The sequence below is a fragment of the Xyrauchen texanus genome, chromosome 20 (genome assembly GCF_025860055.1).
Source record: "Xyrauchen texanus isolate HMW12.3.18 chromosome 20, RBS_HiC_50CHRs, whole genome shotgun sequence".
NCBI classification, from domain to species: Eukaryota; Metazoa; Chordata; class Actinopteri; order Cypriniformes; family Catostomidae; genus Xyrauchen; species Xyrauchen texanus.
This window is the reverse complement of record NC_068295.1, coordinates 32,043,950-32,063,799: the sequence shown is the minus strand read 5'-3', so window position 1 is coordinate 32,063,799 and position 19,850 is coordinate 32,043,950. Positions and strand designations below refer to the sequence as shown.

The 19,850-nt window shown below is 37.7% G+C and overlaps 2 protein-coding genes across 3 annotated transcripts in view; both read left to right on the top strand.

The window, feature by feature from the left end:
* LOC127661010 (disks large homolog 5-like) overlaps positions 1-4,581 on the top strand; it is a 109,522-nt gene extending 104,941 nt beyond the window's left edge. The window contains 1 exon segment of the mRNA XM_052151535.1: positions 1,328-4,581. Coding sequence (XP_052007495.1) covers positions 1,328-1,431 — 104 coding nt within the window. The 3' untranslated portion in view covers positions 1,432-4,581.
* Positions 4,582-10,209: 5,628 nt separating this feature from the next.
* The window catches only part of LOC127660773 (calcium-activated potassium channel subunit alpha-1-like), a 292,795-nt gene continuing 283,154 nt past the window's right edge, over positions 10,210-19,850 (top strand). For both annotated transcript variants that reach the window (XM_052151187.1, XM_052151188.1), the window contains exon 1: positions 10,210-10,669. In XM_052151187.1, coding sequence (XP_052007147.1) covers positions 10,379-10,669 — 291 coding nt within the window. In that variant the 5' untranslated portion in view covers positions 10,210-10,378. The remainder of the gene's footprint in view (positions 10,670-19,850) is intronic.

The window sequence follows — 19,850 nt, the reverse complement described above, 5'->3', positions numbered from 1 at the left end:
TTTGTCTTTATTTAGTTTTTCACTTGATACTTACTCTGCCTGTGTCTTAACCAGGTGCAATGCAATAAATCCATGTGAATCTGAGTTTTGAAGGTTGCTTGGTTACTATTTCTGTCATGTCATGATTGGTTGCCCCACTCATAGTGAAAACTCATTAGTCCAATATCCCGCTCGACATATTAATATCTATTAATATTAAACATCAAATACAGTGAAGTGTAAAAGTGTGAGACTTCTATTCAGCTATTAATACAATTTATTTATTTATAAAATATGCTATCAGCATAACAATTTGATTGTTCAATTGAAAAATTAAGTAGTTCACCAAAAACCTCTCATTATTTATTTACCCATATGCCTTTTTAAACTTGTATGATTTACTTTCTTCTTAGAGGATATATGATGTGTTTTTGTACATATAATGCAAGTCATTGGGGTTCAGAACTTTCAAGCTCCACAATTGACATGAAGGTTCATACGACGAGTGGTGAAATCCGTGTCTTCTGAAGCGAGACAGTCGCTTTTGGTGAGCAACAGACCAAAATGTAACTGTACATGTACTTTAAACATGCTCTGGGCAAATGTCCAGCATTAGGAAGTGTGAACGAGCTTCTCTCATGAATGTGCCAAGGAGACTGCAGATGTCATGATTTACAATATATTGAGAAAGGAGTCACATTTTGGTCTGTGTATCACCTACCTCTTTAACCACTTGAGTCATATGGGTATCCTTTATGCTGCCTTTACGATACCATTGTCTTGCATTGTATGGACAAACGCGCACAAAATATCTCTTTCAAAACAATTTGTTTGTGGTTCACAGAAAAAGTCATGCTGAGTTTGAGATGGCATGAGGGTGAGTAAATGATGAAAGACTTTTAATTTTTAGGTGAGCTACTATAACATGGATTTCAGATGTTCTTTGTATTTAGAATGTTCCTCTTTTACTTTAATGGCAGCATGCACTCGAGCTGGTGTAGTTTGTGCAAAACCTGATGATCCATGTTATCCAGTATGATTTGAGCATGTGCTTCAGTAGAAGCAATCTGAGGAATTAACATGGTCAATGTCACACATTTGCTTATCCAATTAGTGACCTAGAAATAGTAGACTTGCAGATTCTGAAATATTCCTTATTTTACATTATAACATTTCTGTAACTTACATTTTTCAAAATCCTCAAATGTGTCACTCAACGTTTTTACTTTCGTTGTGGACAGACAAATCACTTGACAATATAAACTTGTGTACCAATCAGCAGGACTCTGATATTGATGAACAGAATGAACTGGTGTGTATTTTTCAACACATTTTTATTCTCTTCTAGGTATTGTTCAAGGAGGCACCTTGCCCTACATTTGCACTCAGATTGTGACTATTGTCGATCAGGAACAGAGTAAAGTGCTGTGGACTCCGCTGGGCTCTCCATAGGGGTCTGAGACAGTTACTGTGATAGACAGTACTGCCTCTCACCTGAGCTTACAAACACTAGACTTTATACACACCACACGCAATGGTACACTAACGTTTCAAGCGTCACATTAAGATAGATCATAGATTTTTTTTGTCACAATTCATTTTTATTGTTATAAATTGTAACACTCTTATTTGTATATGGGTGCCTGTGTGTGTGTGTGTGTGTGTGTGTGTGTGTGTGTGTGTTTTGTATGCGTGCACTCGCTCACATGTGTTTATGTATACAGATGCAAGACAATAGCACTGAAATATTTGTTCATTTTCATTGGTCTTCCTGATGGACAGATTAATGTTTTAGCAATGCTGCATTTGAGACACTCGTTTACAAAGAAATCAGTCGGTGAATTGTTTAACGTCTGCTTGAATGTGTACTCCTAATGTTTTCGTAAAGAAATAGTTCACCCCAAAATTTTAATCTATCATTTTTTACTCACCCTAATGTCATTCCAAAATCTTTGATTTTCTTTCTTCAGTGAAAAGCAAAATAGCATATTTTGCAGAATGTCTGAGCTACCCTTTTTCATACAATGATAATGAATTGGGACTGTGGCTTTCAAATTAAAAACTGCACCAAAAATCTCCAGAAAAGTAGTCCATGTGACTGTAACATTATACAAGTCTTAAGAAGTCATATGCAGGCCCATACAGAAAACGCTGCAGACTTGGGACACCCATCATTCACACATCCCAAACCCTTTGCATGTTTATTAAATATTTTTGCTAGTTTGATATGGTTGCCAGCTGCCTTTATAAGACTGCAGTACTCTCAACTTAGTCAAGACATTTTACCAGTTTGAATCAATTCAGCAGGATGCTGCAGATTTTCCAACAAAAACAATGCAGAAAAGGGCAAAAATAAAAGTGTGCAGATTCTGTCTTTGTCTGGTCACATGATAACTTAATGCAGGGATCAGACTGAAATGTATAATTGTTATATACCTAGTAAGTCCCCATTTACTTTCATTGTCTGGAAAAGAAAAGCTTAGTTGGCGGTTGAATACATTCTTACACTAAAAAGCTGCAGTGTCACGAGATGCTTTTTTACCTCTTCAACTCTGAAGCATTTTTGGACTGCCTCAAGCAATTTTTCCCACTCAAATTTAAAAGCTCACCATTCACACATTCTGTGGACTAACTGCTGATCTGAAATGTAGGTGGCGCTATAATGCATTTTAGTCTTTGCAGATGTGCACGTTTATAGACATTCAGTCTCATTTTCAGTGCATGCACCACCCTCATTTTTCATAGAATATCTAGGCCTCTGAGTGGACTAGAAGCTCAGTCTAGGTGTCATTAGAAAGCTGAGATCCTCCCTTTTGCAATGATGTAAATTTGTAATTAACTGTCGATATAGGCCTTGTTTTGTTATTTTCAGTAACATAAATGTTTAAGTGATGGTGAATTAGATTCTATACTTTCAAATGATACCACAGATGCCTGACTTCTGTATACGGGGACTTGATCAGTTTAAGTGTAAACATTTTTCGTGATATAGCACCCCATTTTGGATGCACCGGCGGGTCCAAAGTGTTGAAGAGGTTTAACCTTGACACCAAGTTTAAAAATAACGTTATTCCTGCACGAGAATCAGAAAAAAAAAACAGCCAGATGTGGAGTTGTTTAATGCATATTTACATAGAAAAACTATTTCCACTGTGCAGATGCACAAAATATGTATTCGGTGTGAACGGACCCTTAGAAATTATTTTGTGTTCTACAGAACAAAGTCATATTTGCTTGGAATGACATGAGGGTGAGTAAATGATGACTGAACTTTCAAATTTGGATCAACTATTGCTTATATGAATTCCACACCCCCTTCCTAAAAAATGTAAAAATCAATTCTGTTCCCGAAATCAGTTTTACCTAAATGGTGTGTCACCCTCACACGCTCAAGGACTGAATACTCGTTTTGTGGTTTCAGAGTAATTTTGTAGCGAAGTTAGATGTATAGATGTCAGTGAGAGTCGGTTTGAATCATAGTGCTTCTCTATTGGGCTGAGACAGACAGTAGTTAAATGGTTTCTACGGGCCAAATGGAAGTGCCTTTGGAGATCTACTGAGCGTTTGACAATGGCATGAGGTGAAAGCCTGGTATTAACACTAAAATTTCCCAGATTGCACTCCAGGGCTAGACAGACCACTGTGTTCTATGAGATCTCTTAGCATTCTCATAGCAGAGCTTATATTTAAAGAGAATATCCCATGTAACACTTGTACTCGTGCATACGAATTGAAGTACAAGCACACATGCATGTGTATGTATGCAATTTCATCTAAATATAGAGAAATATATTTACTGTATTTTTACTAGGCCATTGGCCTATGGGAGTGTGACAGAGCTGTCGTGTCATAGCAAATATTAGCATGTTTGTGTGTGAGAGAGAATTAATGTTTATGTTTGCGTATGTTTGTCAGTCACTTTTATATGTAATATCCACTAAAAAAATCATCAGAAAACTTTCAGGGTAAACCTGAAATGGTTTTCTTACAGTAAATCTGTTTAAATGTTAGTGTTTTTTTTCAATGATATTTATTTATTTTTCTTCTTTTCTTTTTTTTCTTTCAAGTTGTGTGTTCGATGCAGACCAGTAGCCCCACCATTAATGTTGTGCCAAAAACCAGTCGTCGTTCTCTTTCATTTTCTGTTTTGCACTTCCTAAACAAATGACTGTTAGGTGTCCTGTAGCAAATGAAAATGGGTACTATAATTTCTAGATTTGTGTATTACTACTCTTCCATAGATTTCATTATTTGCTTTATTTTGTTTTGCTTATCATTATTTTTTAAGAAACTACATGTTGTCATTTAAAAAAGGGATTTCTTTTATTTTTATTATTCCCCCTCCCAAAGCAAGATCAGTCAATATTTTAACCATTGTGTTGAAATTAGGCATTTTGTTAAAGTGAATCTAATGACTAATTATTTTTCTGAATAGCTAGTGTACACTTTAAACAAGAGGGATTCATTACACGGCTGAGTATTTAGAAAGAAAGATTAGAAGAGACAGGTACTGTTATTATTTGGATTTTCTTTTATTCTAAAAGAATGTGATTTGTATGACGATGTTCGACATTAATGCAACAATAAAAGTAATTTTTTGTATCACACATCATTCAGTGCATCAACATGGTGTGCGTTTGATTGATGGGAATATTTATTGTTCTGCAGGGTGAGATCTCCATCCTATTAAAGGTGTCATACAAGCTCTGCCAGGCCGTTCCAAAGCAACTGGCTGCTTCCAGGTAGATTGGCATGTGCTATAATCGAGTGTGGATCTCTTATTTGTTGCTGGTTAGACAAAGTCGATGCACTTCGTCTAACCGTTGGGAAGATAGGGTGTTAATTACTGGAACTAAGGTGAGCACTCACACAATAGCTGCGTCTGTACAGCTGTCAGCTTCTGTTTGGGGGAAGAGTTGCTGCACTGGCCTGTTAAGACTGATTCTTTACAACGTGATATGCCAGAGTGACAGTTTCTCATATCCACAACATGCTAAAAAGGCCTTATTAAGTCATGTTGAGGGAAAAATAGTCAATGTGTCCAATAGATGGTAGACTATTTATAGCAAATGACAACATAAAATTTGTGCTTTTGTTTACATAATGTGTAGGAGTTATATGGAACCCATATCATTTATATTATTTTTTTATTTTATTTTTTGGGACCGCCTTGGTGACTATGAACTGTCAAGGGAGGAAAGGAGTATAAACTTTGATAAAAATAAAATGTATATATTATTAGAATAGGTCACGTTTAAACCTTTCCTTATAAATCACATATGGAAGCCTCCCACAGGGACGCTTAATGCATGCTGTAGTCTGAGACAACATGACCTTGCATTACTGGCTATAGAAACAAGATATAAAGCTGCGGACGCAGAACTCAAATCTTGGTGTCCAGAAACATGATGACAGTGACAATCAACATGTAATTTTATGGGGTAATTTTATGTATAAAATGAACTTTAGACAGCACAAAACAAGAAGTTACCAAAAATTAACAATAAAAAAATTTCAATGCATGAAAAGATAAAGGCATATGGGTTTCTAACAACATTGACCAAAATTATTCCTATATAACTATTCCTTTAAATTTGACCTTTTGACCAAATGTTGGATATCTTTCTTTAGGATCCAACATTCTGCTACTTTACATTTGACGTGCATAATATAATGATAATATGGTAAAACACACGACATGGTTTTGCATCATCAATTCACACTCGTTCATAACAGCCAAGACATTTGCACATTAATCGTTTGTGAAACAAGCTTGAAATTAAATATAACCCATCATTAATATACCCTTAATTATTATAATTTGCTGCTTTAAAAAGGCAGTGAATAATAGTAAGCTTCAAGACAGATTCTTGTATTCATTGCCATATCGTGCGAGAAAGAAGAAACAAGTTATCAGGTAAGACCTAACAAATGTTCTCCTATCCGTCTTAAAGGAATGAGGTCATTGCATCTACTACAGCACATTTGCTTTAGTACTGCTTTAGTGTTGTGTATGTAGAGATGCCCTTGGCCATGCCAGTGCTGATTATCACAGTTCAGGCATTACAACAGAAGCACCCCCTCCAAGCTCACGTCCTCATTTGGCTCTTGTGCCGATTCCTTGTTCTGAGCTCCATTTCAAAACTACTCTGCAACGGGAACCCCTAAGAATGCCTTTTCATTGCTTTACATCTTTCAAGTCCCTTTACTCTTCTTTTAGCAAGGCTTGAGTCTTCTGCTCGGGTATCTGTTTCAAGACAGCTGCTGACAGCTCCTCTGAACTTGAGAAGACACATCTGATTGCTAGACTAGTGATCTTAGCGCTCAACCAAGCAAACAGTATTTCACATTTTTCAGCCTCATTATAACAACCAAAGGAAGGTGCACTCTCTTCCACCAAATAAGTAAAATAAAATCCAATTATTTTGCATACATTTATATCAGTTCATAGCTGGTGTTAAGCTAAGCTTTGCATCTGTCAACTATGGCATTCTTCTACGCAGCTCTTGCAGGAACCAATTCTTTAGCCCTCTAAGCAGACAGCTGGGCACGTTTTCCAGGAAGATGACCAATTGAGGATCCTATTGCCCTCCATAAATAACACCACTGAAGCCAGGTCTACAAGAAAGCTATCTATATGACAAGATGGAAAACCACACAACTGCCCTCTTATTAAACAATCTGGGTTCCCACAGCCAAGGGAGAACAAAAAAAATAAATGGCATGGAATTTGGAAAATTGTGGTTTGAAAACTCTGGTAATCTCAAATGACAGAGAAAGTGATGGAAATTCACTGGCCAAGAGTGGAAACCCTGTCAAATATTTTTCAACCACCAAAAGGATGTAATATATTGTCAGAGGCCTACCGACATTACATACACACAAAGATATAGACATACTATATTAAGAGAAATGAATCTATATGACTTTTGTTGCATGTTGTTTTTGTTGGTATTATTTACGGTCACATGTCAATCAGGGGTAATGGGCTGTCTGGTGATTAAGACTCAGGGTTGAATTAAACCCTACTGCCTTGCCTTGAGCAAAACGTTGAACCCCATGTTGCTCCAAATAACAAGGTACAGTGTTTTCTTTTACTCCAACCATGCTCTTCCACTATTGTCCAGTAGAAGTGGAAGTAACAGATGCTGTTTGAGAAGAAATATTCTTCCTAATGGTCAAAACAAAATGGAAATTTGACTAAAGATACAAAACGTGAACTCTTCTCTTGCCCCAAAGTGTAATAGTCTGACCTTCCTTAATTACAGGGAAGGTACATTTATATAAACAGACATTGTGCTGGTGTATTGAGATTGATTGATTTGATTGATTGATTGATTGATTGATTGATTGATTGATTGATTGATTGATTGATGTTACTGTATGTGCTGGTGTGAGATGAGATTAATTGAAATGAAGCCTACATGTTAAGTATGTTAAACATTTATATTTAGTATATCACTCAAAGAAATAGCCTATCAGCTGCTGCAGTTAATGGTTAAAGAAATCATTGCTGCCCATCGACCTGGCTAATTTGTCCTCATTGATGAGTGTTGGCAGCAGTAGGAGGATAAATTGCATTACATTTAATGCCATGCTTTACATTTACATGCTGCAGATCATATAAGGCACAAATGCCTTATAATTTGTTAGAACTTCATTATACATTTGTGAAAATACACTGAACAGACTGAACAGAGCTTAAGGGATAAGCTTATGCAAAACCCTACCAAAGAAAATATGGTATTTTACAGATCATTTTGAAAAGACAAAAAACCTTAAAACTTGTAAATTTGCTCATTTTAGATGATGCATTTATACACCAACACAGAAATGCATTATAAAACATTGGAATATTTTGAAGTTAATGGGTATTTTCATTTAACCATATGCAGAGATTGTTTAGCAGAAATGGGCCACTTCTATTCTAATGAATGTGTGAAATTGGAACGCTCAACCAAGGAGCTCTGAGCGTGCAACAGATGTAGAAAAGAAGTCCTGCTTTACAAATAAAAGAGCCAATGTCCTTTTACATATAGACATCACCTGTCAATAATCTCTAGAATGTGCATGTGCATTAGCTATACAAGCTTTTTTAGCCTAATATGAGATCAAGAAGCATAACTTATGATTCCCTTATTGTCAGATTTTATGGCTGATTTGAAATATGTTCTTTGATTGTAATCTTGACCAAATGTTTTAAGATTTTGGTCTTTCTACATTCAAGTAGATAGTAGCTGCACTGGCATGACTGGAAATAGCCTTCAGAGAGCGTCCAAAGATGGCCGACAGTGGACTGGACTTGCTAGAAAGACTTTGCTATAAACCAGCTGCCAACCCTCTACATTGTTTCCGTTTCAGCTGCTATTTTGGTTGCAGTAATATCATCTCCCAGATTAAATCTCCATCATAAAGATTATAGATGTCCGTAAATCTTCTTTACACCTCATTCATGTATATATGTTTAAATTTCAAAAATGACTTATTTTAGGGTCACATTTCACAGCCTTTCATGTTACAAGCTTGTCATTTTGTCTTTTAAATAAATAGTTTACACAAAAATGATACTTCTCTTATCATTTAATCAGCCTTGTGCCATCTCAAACTCTTTTGACTTTTGTTCTTCCACGGAACAAAAGTATTTTAGTGGAGATATATGTCTGTTTGTCTGCAAAATGCAAGTGAATGGTGACCAATTTTCAAGCTCCTAAAAGCAGCATAAAGGTAATCCGTAAAACTCCAGTGGTTTAATCCATCCCTTCTGAAGCGATCCAATAGACTTTGGGTGAGAACAGACAAAATATTACTCATTTTTCACTGCACATCTTGCCACTGCAGTCTCTCCCACAATCGTGATTTCAAGCTCGATTACACTTCCTAGCGCTTAACGCATTCGCAAAGTGCTAGAAGGTGCCAGGTAGTGTCATCTATCTTAAAATCATGATCGTCAAGGAGACTGCAGATATCAAGATTTATTGTGGAAATGAGATATAGTTTGGTCTGTTCTCACCCAAAATTGATCATTTAAGAAGACATGGATTAAAACATGGAGACTTATACCCTTAAGATGCCTTTATGGGCTTGAAAATTTGGTCACCATTCACTTGAATTGTATGGACAAAAACACCTCATATCTTAATCAGAAATATTTTCTTATGTGTTCTGCAAGAAAGGAAGTCATATGGCACAACACAATGGTGAGTAATTGATGGGAGAATGATCATTTTTGAATGAACTCCTTTAAAAGCAAACTGATTATTATCTTTTTATTCCATCAACAACATAAATACCTTGAAATGTGGCAAGATTAGTATCTTTAAACAGAGCTACTTGAATTCGAGAGACCACCTCAGACTAGTGCGGTATAAAATTAAACTCAACAGGTCCAAGACCATTTACAAAGCTTATCTCTTGGCCTTTGGGGAAATTGCTTAGACCTCAAGGATGAAAGCACTATCAAATTATCCAGAGATAAATAGGTTTGACATACGAATGCACACGACACCGTCTGCCTTTGACCTTACAGGATGCGACTAAATGACAGGGGGCACGTCGCATTACAATAGTCTTTGCGTTTCGCTCTCCCTTCACAAAGCGCAATCCTGACACAACATGCAGCACGCGCACAAACACAGACGCGTACGAGAATAATAATGTTCGTGCGGCTCGTGAGCGCTGTGACCGTCTTTATTTGAACAGTTTGGCTCCGCCCTGCTACCTGTAAATCTCCCTAACAATCTGTGGAGCAGATCTGACTGGCAGCAGCCTGGATCAGCTGAGGGAAGTGAATGGGGAAAGCAAACATGTCATTGACAGCGGCGTAGTCGCCGAAACGCGACAGGTTTCATCTTCCGAGCCTCACAAGACCACGAAGAGCAGTTTGTCTCCCGGCCGAATAGCTTCGAAGACATTGATTAAGTTGATGTTTATGGGCGAAATATCGATTAGACTCCGCTGAGGCGACCCTGTCACTGGAGCTTGGACTTACACACGCCGTCTGAGGAACACCACCATCAACGGACAGCCGTATTTTCTCTCTCTCACAAATCCTTTGCTTTCTCACTAATAACGACAGAGACCAAACGAATATTTGTATTAGACACAATTTTAGTTCGAAGGTATGGAAAAAGACGAGGACAACCCGTCAAAATGAAAATATGAAGTCGTCGTGAATGCGGATTTAAATGTCTCGCGCTGAGGGAAACGCACTCGCGATTTCTCCTCACGCTCTTCAAACTGCTTATTTTTTTCTAATAGAAAAATATTGCTCAAAATATTATTCACACTGAGCAGACGTGAATAGAGAAAAACCGAACAGAAAGGAGAGGGTTATTTGAAGCAATATGGCTGATGGCTGGTGTTGGGGGCGCTGGCAGGAGCTCTCCAAAGCTTCTTCTCAATGCTAGCCGTGGCAGATGGCAACGGATCCTATGGCAGCATCAGCAGCCCTAGAATGAGAAACAATATAATTTATAATAAAAATACGGACTCTTCTGTCTCTATATCGAAGATGGACGTGATTATCCCGTTCTCACCAGACGTACCCTGTGACAGCAATGGTCAGCGCATGTGGTGGGCTTTCCTCGCCTCATCCATGGTGACGTTCTTCGGGGGTCTCTTCATCATCCTCCTGTGGAGGACCCTCAAGTACCTGTGGACTGTCTGCTGCCACTGCAAAATCAAACATAAGGTAATGTAACGCAAGCCTTTCAGACCTTGGCACAGTCTACATTAAAAGCACCATTTGATGGAATTAAATGGCCATGCGATCTCTGTGTGACATTTGGATGGCAGTGGATTGACATTCATAGAATTGATTCACTGTTGGGAAAACACTGTGTTCACTCTGCTCTGCATGGCAACATTCCAGCCAACATATGACATCTAAACTACTCGGATTGATTCACACAGATTAAAACGTGGTAGTACTTATGTAGTGACGAAAACACAATGAATAAATGGAATGAAGAGATTCAACCATTCAAAAATATCCAAAGCTGGTGGCATTACATGAGAGGCTTTCATTCAGGTCTCACAATTGAATTGGACTCATTGGAAGAAAAGAGTTTGTGATCTATAATATTGTTTTGTTGGCTATAGACAATAATTTACTTTTATCTGACTCTTCTCCCCATATCAGTGGTTTATTGTATAGATAAATATGTTTGATAGGACCCGGAAAATATAGAACAGACACTGCACTTGATATAAACCAAAAGAAACCCAGCAATACCAGGACAACGTTAGGTTACATAATTCACTCTGCAACATTGTAAACAAATTGTCACACAGGCATTGAAATACAAGATTATTTCAAGATGAAGTCAATAGGCTAATAGAAATTGTATCTATCTGTTTTCCTGAAATATTTCAGTTTTTTAGCATTGGAAAAGCTACACTATTTGGATTTACCAGAAATAAGGCCATGATTTTTGTTCATTGGTGTTTCATCCTGCTCAACAAGGCCACAGTACATGTAATATATCTTAATAAATATCTAAGCAAACCAGCATATTTTAAAGGGATAGTTCATCCAAAAATGAAAATGGTCTCATTAATTACTCATCCTCATGACATCCCAGATGTGAATGACTTTCTTCTGCTGAACACAAATGAAGATTTTTAGAAGAACATCTCAGCTCTGTAGGTCCATACAATGCAAGTGAATGGGGTTCAAATCTTTGATGCTCAAAAAGCACATAAAGGCAGCATAAAAATTGTTTTCAATGAATGTACGAACAACCAGCTATGACTCCGGAGGCTTCTCTGTCTGCCGTGCCACAGAACTCACATAGTTTTCCATTAAATTAAACATAAATCATTATGAAAGGACATCGATTATTTACTCTAGCCATTACTGGATGATATGTTGTTTATATGTATCTTTCATATAGCCTATACAGTGTGTTTTCTGTTACAAGTATGTTGTTTTGTGGTTTGACAGCTTGAATGACAGACCTAATCAAAGCTACACACAGAGAAATTGCATAATAATTTATAATAGTTCAAGTTACACCAGTTTCATTCATGAACCTGCAAACTCATGAATGTCACATTGTCCATTGTTGAAGAAGGGAAAACCTTGGTAACTTTTGCGTGTACTGTCTGGCACCTGAACCGCATTAACGTGCTTTGTTTGTTACCTGTGCCATGCCTTACCCGCGGCACGGCATGGCGATTCTCGTCCAATGTGCAATCGTCATTAGACCCCATAAATCCTGATATCTGTAGTCTCCTTGGCGATCATAATTTCAAGCTCGATTACACATCCTAGCGCTCTGCATATGCCTCAAGCACTAGGAAGTGTAATCAATCTTGAAATCATGATCATGCTTTGAGACTGCTATGGCAATGGCATTTCTCACCTAAAGCCAACTGGATTGCTTCAGAATACATGAACTAAACCACTCTAATCTTATGGATTACTTTTATGCTGTCTTTATGTGCTTTATGGAGCTTTAAAGATGTGGACTCCATTGACTTGCATTGTGTGGACCTACAGAGCTGAGATAATCTTCTAAAAATCTTAGTTTGTGTTCAGCAGAAGACAGAAAGCCCTACACATCTGAGATGGCACGAGGGTGAGTAAATGATGAGAGAATACATTTTTGGGTGAAGGAGACCTATTATGCCCCTTTTTACAAGATGTAATATAAGTCTCAGGTGTCCCCAGAATTTGTCTGTGAAGTTTCAGCTCAAAATACCCCACAGATAATTTGTTATACCATGTTATAAATGCCTCTTTTTGGGTGGAATCAAAAACACTCTGTTTGTGTGTGTTTCTCTTTAAATGCAAATGAGCTGCTGCTCCCCGCCCCATTCCGGAAGAGGGCTGTGCCTTTACAGCTCATGTTTCAGATATTACAGCAACAACAAATCAGAACCTATATGACTGACAGCGTAAATACCGGAGTTCAGGCAGGGCTGGACTGGGAAGAGAAATCGGCCTGGGATTTTACATAGCAACTGGCCCAAAAGTTGAGCTGGGGGGTGTTTGCTGTCCTTTTCTTCATATCGAGCTCATTTTAGCTTATCGCAGCCCATTCGGCCCGCTCTGTTTTCCTGATGGTCAGTCCGCCCCTTATTGGCCTCAAAGTGTGTCGACCCACCAGTCCAGTCCAGCTTGTCCACTGCGTCTTCAGTGGATCTGATGCCGGGAGTACATGAAGACACTTTTTGTTCACTTTTACAGCCAACAACAGAACACTTATGAAGCTGAGACATTCTTCTTCTCACTGTATCTGCTCAAGCATGGAAAAAAATGGCGGAATGTGTGAAGATCACTCAGGGGAGGTGGGTAGAGTCCGTCACCAGTCCTGGGCAACTTTAATGTTGACAACGTTCATGTAGGGACTCAAATTATTTTGTATACATTTTTCTAACTGAACCATTTTAGTGTTTGATCGACATAAGATAATAGTCTGGACCTGTTGCTTGTAAAAATACATGAAACAGTATTTTTATTTTTTCCACATCCATTCATTTTGATTGTAATGTGATGGCTTCCATTAGGCACTCAAGGAATCAGGACTCAGTGATCCACAGTGTCTCTGATTGTAGCAAAAGAGTGTCTTATCTTCTGCTTATACATCATCTTCAATGTAATTGCTGCAATCCAATGTAAATGGAAACAGTTATTTGCTTCTCCAGAGGCACAATGCAGACATAAAAAAGGAAGCTTCATATTGGCTGGATGATTCATGTGGGATTTGACGAGACAATATCCAATGAGTTATAACAAACTATAAATATCTATCTGGGAATAATTTAAAAGACCGATTGGATGGTCACAATGTTAGTTTATCAACAACCCTGACTGTCATGTGTTTTCAAGTTTAAAATGTTGATATGAGTGCATTGTGGCCTCTTTGTGTCAGTCCCTTCCATTCGGATGAGAGTGTGTTGTTGAACTTGTTATTTATTTAAATAAGAAGGGTTAATGGCGTCTGTGAAGACAAGTGTTCATTACCATATAATTACCTACATGTACAAGTGTTCAAGCTATCTATCTGAAACTGACACTGTACCTTAGTCTCCTTGGATGGAAGTTGTTAAAACATAAACAGGCCTGTGTCTATATCACTTGCTGTTGGGAATCCTTGATTAAAACCCTCGTTGTCTTGCCTGGCTTATAGCGGAGCAAACCCATCTATTTTTGCATCATCAGTGTTTTAATGTGGTTGATGACAACCTGTTGTTGTGCCATTGGAAATGAGAAGGTTGTGCTGAGTGATATCTCACCATATCCTGTTTCTAAGAAAAATAAAATGGCGGTGTGGATAATTGTGGGCACTAGTGTGTTTACTGGTGGAAGGGGAGTCCGGAGGGTTGACTTTGTGGAGGGTTATTGACACCCGGTTGCAAGGCGAACATGCCTGTTAGGAGCATTAAGAGACTGAAATGGTATCTGCTACGCAGCTGACTGTGGAGGGCAGGTCTTTCAGGCATGGTGTCAGTAATGGGACGCGTGTCTGAGGCCAGCCTTGTTCAGCAAGGGGGTGAGACTGAGAGCACGCTTTAATCAATCTTTGTCATATAGCGCTGGACCATACATGTGAAATTCGGGGGGTGGGGGAGACTTAAATTGACTGTTGTGTATCTCTGTACAGAAGGACTATACAATCTTACTTAATAATCAGAGCAAATAATCTTAAGAGTTGTTGAATTCCACTGCCTGATTCTTTTTCAGGATTTCAGTTTTTTTTTCTTTCTTTGCATCATTCTTTTTTGGTGTTTGTAATTAGTGTTTGCAAACAGTATACTCTTGCTCAACTGTTTCAAACATCTTTTTACCCCTGATTGTAGAATGTCTAACGTGACATAAGGTGAAAAGGAAATTGTACAATTTTGTAAATGAATAAACTAACAGCAGAAATGCGATTTACCAGCCTAACACTGGGCTAAAAATTGTACATTATAAGTGATTCCCACTGAACCTGTAAAGAAAATGTCCTAGTTTTTCTCCAGAATCCAAAGAAACAAAAAAGAAATACTATTTTGCATATTGGTACCAAGCATATTTTTTTAGCCTTTACATTTTTTTACAATGTGACGTTTTCATGACCGTTACACATTTTACCCCCAGTTCTTATTACTGCAATGCGAAAAAACGATAGTCATTATGATAGTCACCATGAGAATTTTTTTTATACATTAATTATTTGAATTGTAATCTACTTAAAGGTAATTACTTTAATTTAAATTCAGTAACTGTAATCTAATTACAGGTATTTAAAATGTAATGCGTTACACTACCTTTGACTGAAAAGTAATTATATTACAGTAACTGATTACTTTGTAATCGGATGCACCCAACACTGTTCCTCATACAATGCTATATTATGACATCAAAACACTTTTATTATAGTGAATGACTTGACATTTGCAGGACATAGCCAACAAGTAATTGCTTGTTTGAGTGTGACCATATTGTGCGGTAGATCAGTAAACCACGTAATATCATTTTGGAAAAATCATTGTCCCATAATAGTCAATAAATATTAAGTAGGAACCAAAAGCTCCATTAAATAATTGTCCAATTTTAAAAGTGACTCTGTAGAGACATTCCTTATTGTGGGCAACACCAGATCTCACTAGCTGGTTGAAACTGTTAGCACATGAGAAAAATTTGTAGGATGATCGTGCCTGGAGCTTACAAAGGAAGCCGTTGCAGGCTGGTTCAGCTGCTGTTGTCTTTTAACAGCCTTGTGTGAGTGTAATCTTCCTGCAGTCAAAGCCACCATGTGCTCTCATCTCCAATAACCCCTGGCTAATATTAACTCCACCACAATAAGAAGAAACACAGTTTTCTTTCATTTTGTTTTACGGTGTACTGGAAGACCACTTTATGTAATCTGTTAGCACAGCTACAATTAATTACTATCATCAGTTTAAGGTGAATTATTGTTTTCTTGGCTAGCAAAAGCTCCTTTGAGACAATTCTTGTTGCATTTTGCATAAAAACAAGGAGCTCTCAAGCCTTGAGAGTCTGCTCAGCTTTTGGAAACACTCTTCATTTCAAACGTCTTCTCTACTTTATTGCAAGATTAAAATTGATGCATAACTGATGTGGCAGCCCCTCGGCTCCACTGGAAAAAAGCTGAGCTCTGATTCGCCCACATCTTAATGAGCTTAACATCATAATTGGTACTTTGACTGGAGAGCAGTGATGCAGCATGCAGAGGAGAGGAGAAACGAAGACTAGAGGACGTTACTGTGACCTTCAGGGAAGTGAGCTGTGAGGCCGAAGCTTCAAGGCACATTGTTATTTGGCTCCATCTCTCCTGTGTGCTCGCAAGCTAATAATGGGTTGTGCTTCTAATGGCAGGCGGCAATTTTAATAACCTGCTTGGCTCTTAGCATGCACTACAGAACACTGGTGAGATGAGATGGAGTGCTTTTGATGTGCCTGCAAAGGTTATTCCACAAATGTCAGACTGGTTTATTTGAAGAAACAAAAGCATCTCTCAATGGCAATTTTTCAGCTCACAGTACTGCTGAAAGCTTTTTAAATGAAACCACATTTTTATACCTTCTCCTTTGATATGTATTTTTTTTCTGCTAGGCTCTAGGGTAGTTTGTTTGTTTAAAAAGTAATAGTGGAAGGAAGAGGCCTTGTGAAAAGTGAGATGTGCATTTGTAAATAAGCTATCATGTGCTCTGTAAATGGCATGGCGTGTAGACATCATGTACATATGTTGTACACAGTGGAGCTCATGTTTAGGTTGACGAGCTCATTGTGTTGGGTCGTATAATTCTGGGTAATTGGGTAATCAAAAACTGGTCATTTTATTTAAGCTGATGTTCTGATGTCTCGTCTCACCTCAAACAACAAACATAATGTAACTATATTTTTAAACTCCATGTTTCACGTACAATGTTTATCACGTACAAAGCTAATAATGCTAATAGAACACATACAAATAAATAATACTATTCCAGACTGCTACATGATTTTATTCAATGCATAATAATCATATGTGCTACAAAATGTTGTATGCTGATAGATTTAGCCATAGAAACTGGACAGAGTGTTAATCAGTCAGTAGAATGAGGACTATTGGTTTTCCTAGCCAACCCTCAGGAGATAAAGGACAGATTATCGGCTTGAAGGTGAAATTGTTGATTTGATGTTACTGGATATTGTTTTGAGCATTTTTGATCAGGTTTTTATGATAGAGGATTACATTTTGATTTCAGATTGATGTGAGTTCTACATTACGGTTGGGTAACACTTAACTATACTTTAACTATACTAATAATTTTACAGCATTTATATAAAAAGTGGCTATGTTAACATTAGTTGAGTAAATGCATGATGAACTAACAAGTTAATAGTATGTTGATAAATTAACTTTTACCAAGATAAATAAATGCTGTAATAAAAAAACTGTTCTTCATTGTTAATGATAGCTACAGTAATATGTTTACTATTGTTAACAAATAGAACCTTATTGTAAAGTGTTACCAACGATTGTAACAAAAGTTTATTTATGGTTGTCAGTTATAAAAGATATTGCTATAGAGTGTAAATAAACACAATACTCTTTCATTATTATTATCTATTGTAGCAAGCAAGTTTTTTAAAAGGCATTTATTACTAAACACAGACTAAAGATTGTATAGCACATGTAGGAATGCACAACACACAGTGGTTGTTAGACCATTTGAAAATATAATATGTTTTTTTTTTTTTTTTCATTGATGAGCTTATCACTCATGAATCACATTCAGCACATGTGTATATTAAGGATCCTAACAAGCATATTTTGCTGTCTTGTTTTTTCTTCTTTTTTTTTCCTGTGCTGGGCTTGTTAACATTCAAACGCTCTCACAAATCTGGAGTCCAAATTTAATTTGCTTCACTTAAGTTCTGCGTGAGTGTGAAGTCTTACAGTTTGACTGCGATGCAAAACCCCCCAAGTGTTTTAAGCCTCACTGGTTCCTCTTCGATTCAGGCCGTCAGCACCATGGAGAGCTCACTGGAGGACTTTAGCAGCTGAAATCCAGCAGTGGATCATTTAATGCTCATATACATCTGTTTTGATTAAAGGTAGAGGTGGGCTATAGAACCAAAATCGTATATCAAGAAAGAACACTTATCCAAAATGATGTAAGCACTTCTTACAGAAAAAAATAAAATACTATATATATATATATATCTCACCTAAAGGATTATTAGGAACACCTGTTCAATTTCTCATTAATGCAATTATCTAATCAACCAATCACATGGCAGTTGCTTCAATGCATTTAGGGGTGTGGTCCTGGTCAAGACAATCTCCTGAACTCCAAACTGAATGTCAGAATGGGAAAGAAAGGTGATTTAAGCAATTTTGAGCGTGGCATGATTGTTGGTGCCAGACGGTCCTAGTATTTCACAATCTGCTCAGTTACTGGGATTTTCACGCACAACCATTTCTAGGGTTTACAAAGAATGGTGTGAAAAGGGAAAAACATCCAGTATGCGGCAGTCCTGTGGGCGAAAATGCCTTGTTGATGCTAGAGGTCAGAGGAGAATGGGCCGACTGATTCAAGCTGATAGAAGAGCAACTTTGCCTGAAATAACCACTCGTTACAACCGAGGTATGCAGCAAAGCATTTGTGAAGCCACAACACACACAACCTTGAGGCGGATGGGCTACAACAGCAGAAGACCTCACCGGGTACCACTCATCTCCACTACAAATAGGAAAAAGAGGCTACAATTTGCAAGAGCTCACCAAAATTGGACAGTTGAAGACTGGAAAAATGTTGCCTGGTCTGATGAGTCTCGATTTCTGTTGAGACATTCAGATGGTAGAGTCAGAATTTGGCGTAAACAGAATGAGAACATGGATCCATCATGCCTTGTTACCACTGTGCAGGCTGCTGGTGGTGGTGTAATGGTGTGGGGGATGTTTTCTTGGCACACTTTAGGCCCCTTAGTGCCAATTGGGCATCGTTTAAATGCCACGGCCTACCTGAGCATTGTTTCTGACCATGTCCATCCCTTTATGGCCACCATGTACCCATCCTCTGATGGCTACTTCCAGCAGGATAATGCACCATGTCACAAAGCTCGAATCATTTCAAATTGGTTTCTTGAACATGACAATGAGTTCACTGTACTAAAATGGCCCCCACAGTCACCAGATCTCAACCCAATAGAGCATCTTTGGGATGTGGTGGAACGGGAGCTTCGTGCCCACAAATCTCCATCAACTGCAAGATGCTATCCTATCAATATGGGCCAACATTTCTAAAGAATGCTTTCAGCACCTTGTTGAATCAATGCCACGTAGAATTAAGGCAGTTCTGAAGGCGAAAGGGGGTCAAACACAGTATTAGTATGGTGTTCCTAATTATCCTTTAGGTGAGTGTGTGTGTATATATATATATATATATATATATATATATATATATATATATTAGTATTTCTTTTTTATATACAGGTATATATTTGCAGTGCTAAAATAAATCGCTTGTATTACGACAATTGATAATTGTCATGCAACAGTTTGCAGATAACATTTTTCTGCTCTGTGTCGGCTTTTGCGAACCAACATCACAGATGTGCTTGTCAGATTAGAGGAATATTTAGTGCTTATGAAGTGCTGAACACAAGATACGACCATGGCGTGCACATGGATATTTACATATCGCGATTTACACGATATAGCAAAATCTCTATTGATTGAGACTTTATATGGTTGCAACAATATACGGTATTTATCATCAAATCGCCTAGCTTTAATGGAAGGTACAGTGGTGTTCAGCTATTAATTTTGTGCTAAACATCTAAGCTTTTGGTAATCAAATTAATGAAAATAGTGGGAATTGTTTTATTGGAAGCAAACATCTGTTTGCTCTGAATGAAAGCAGCTGCTTAC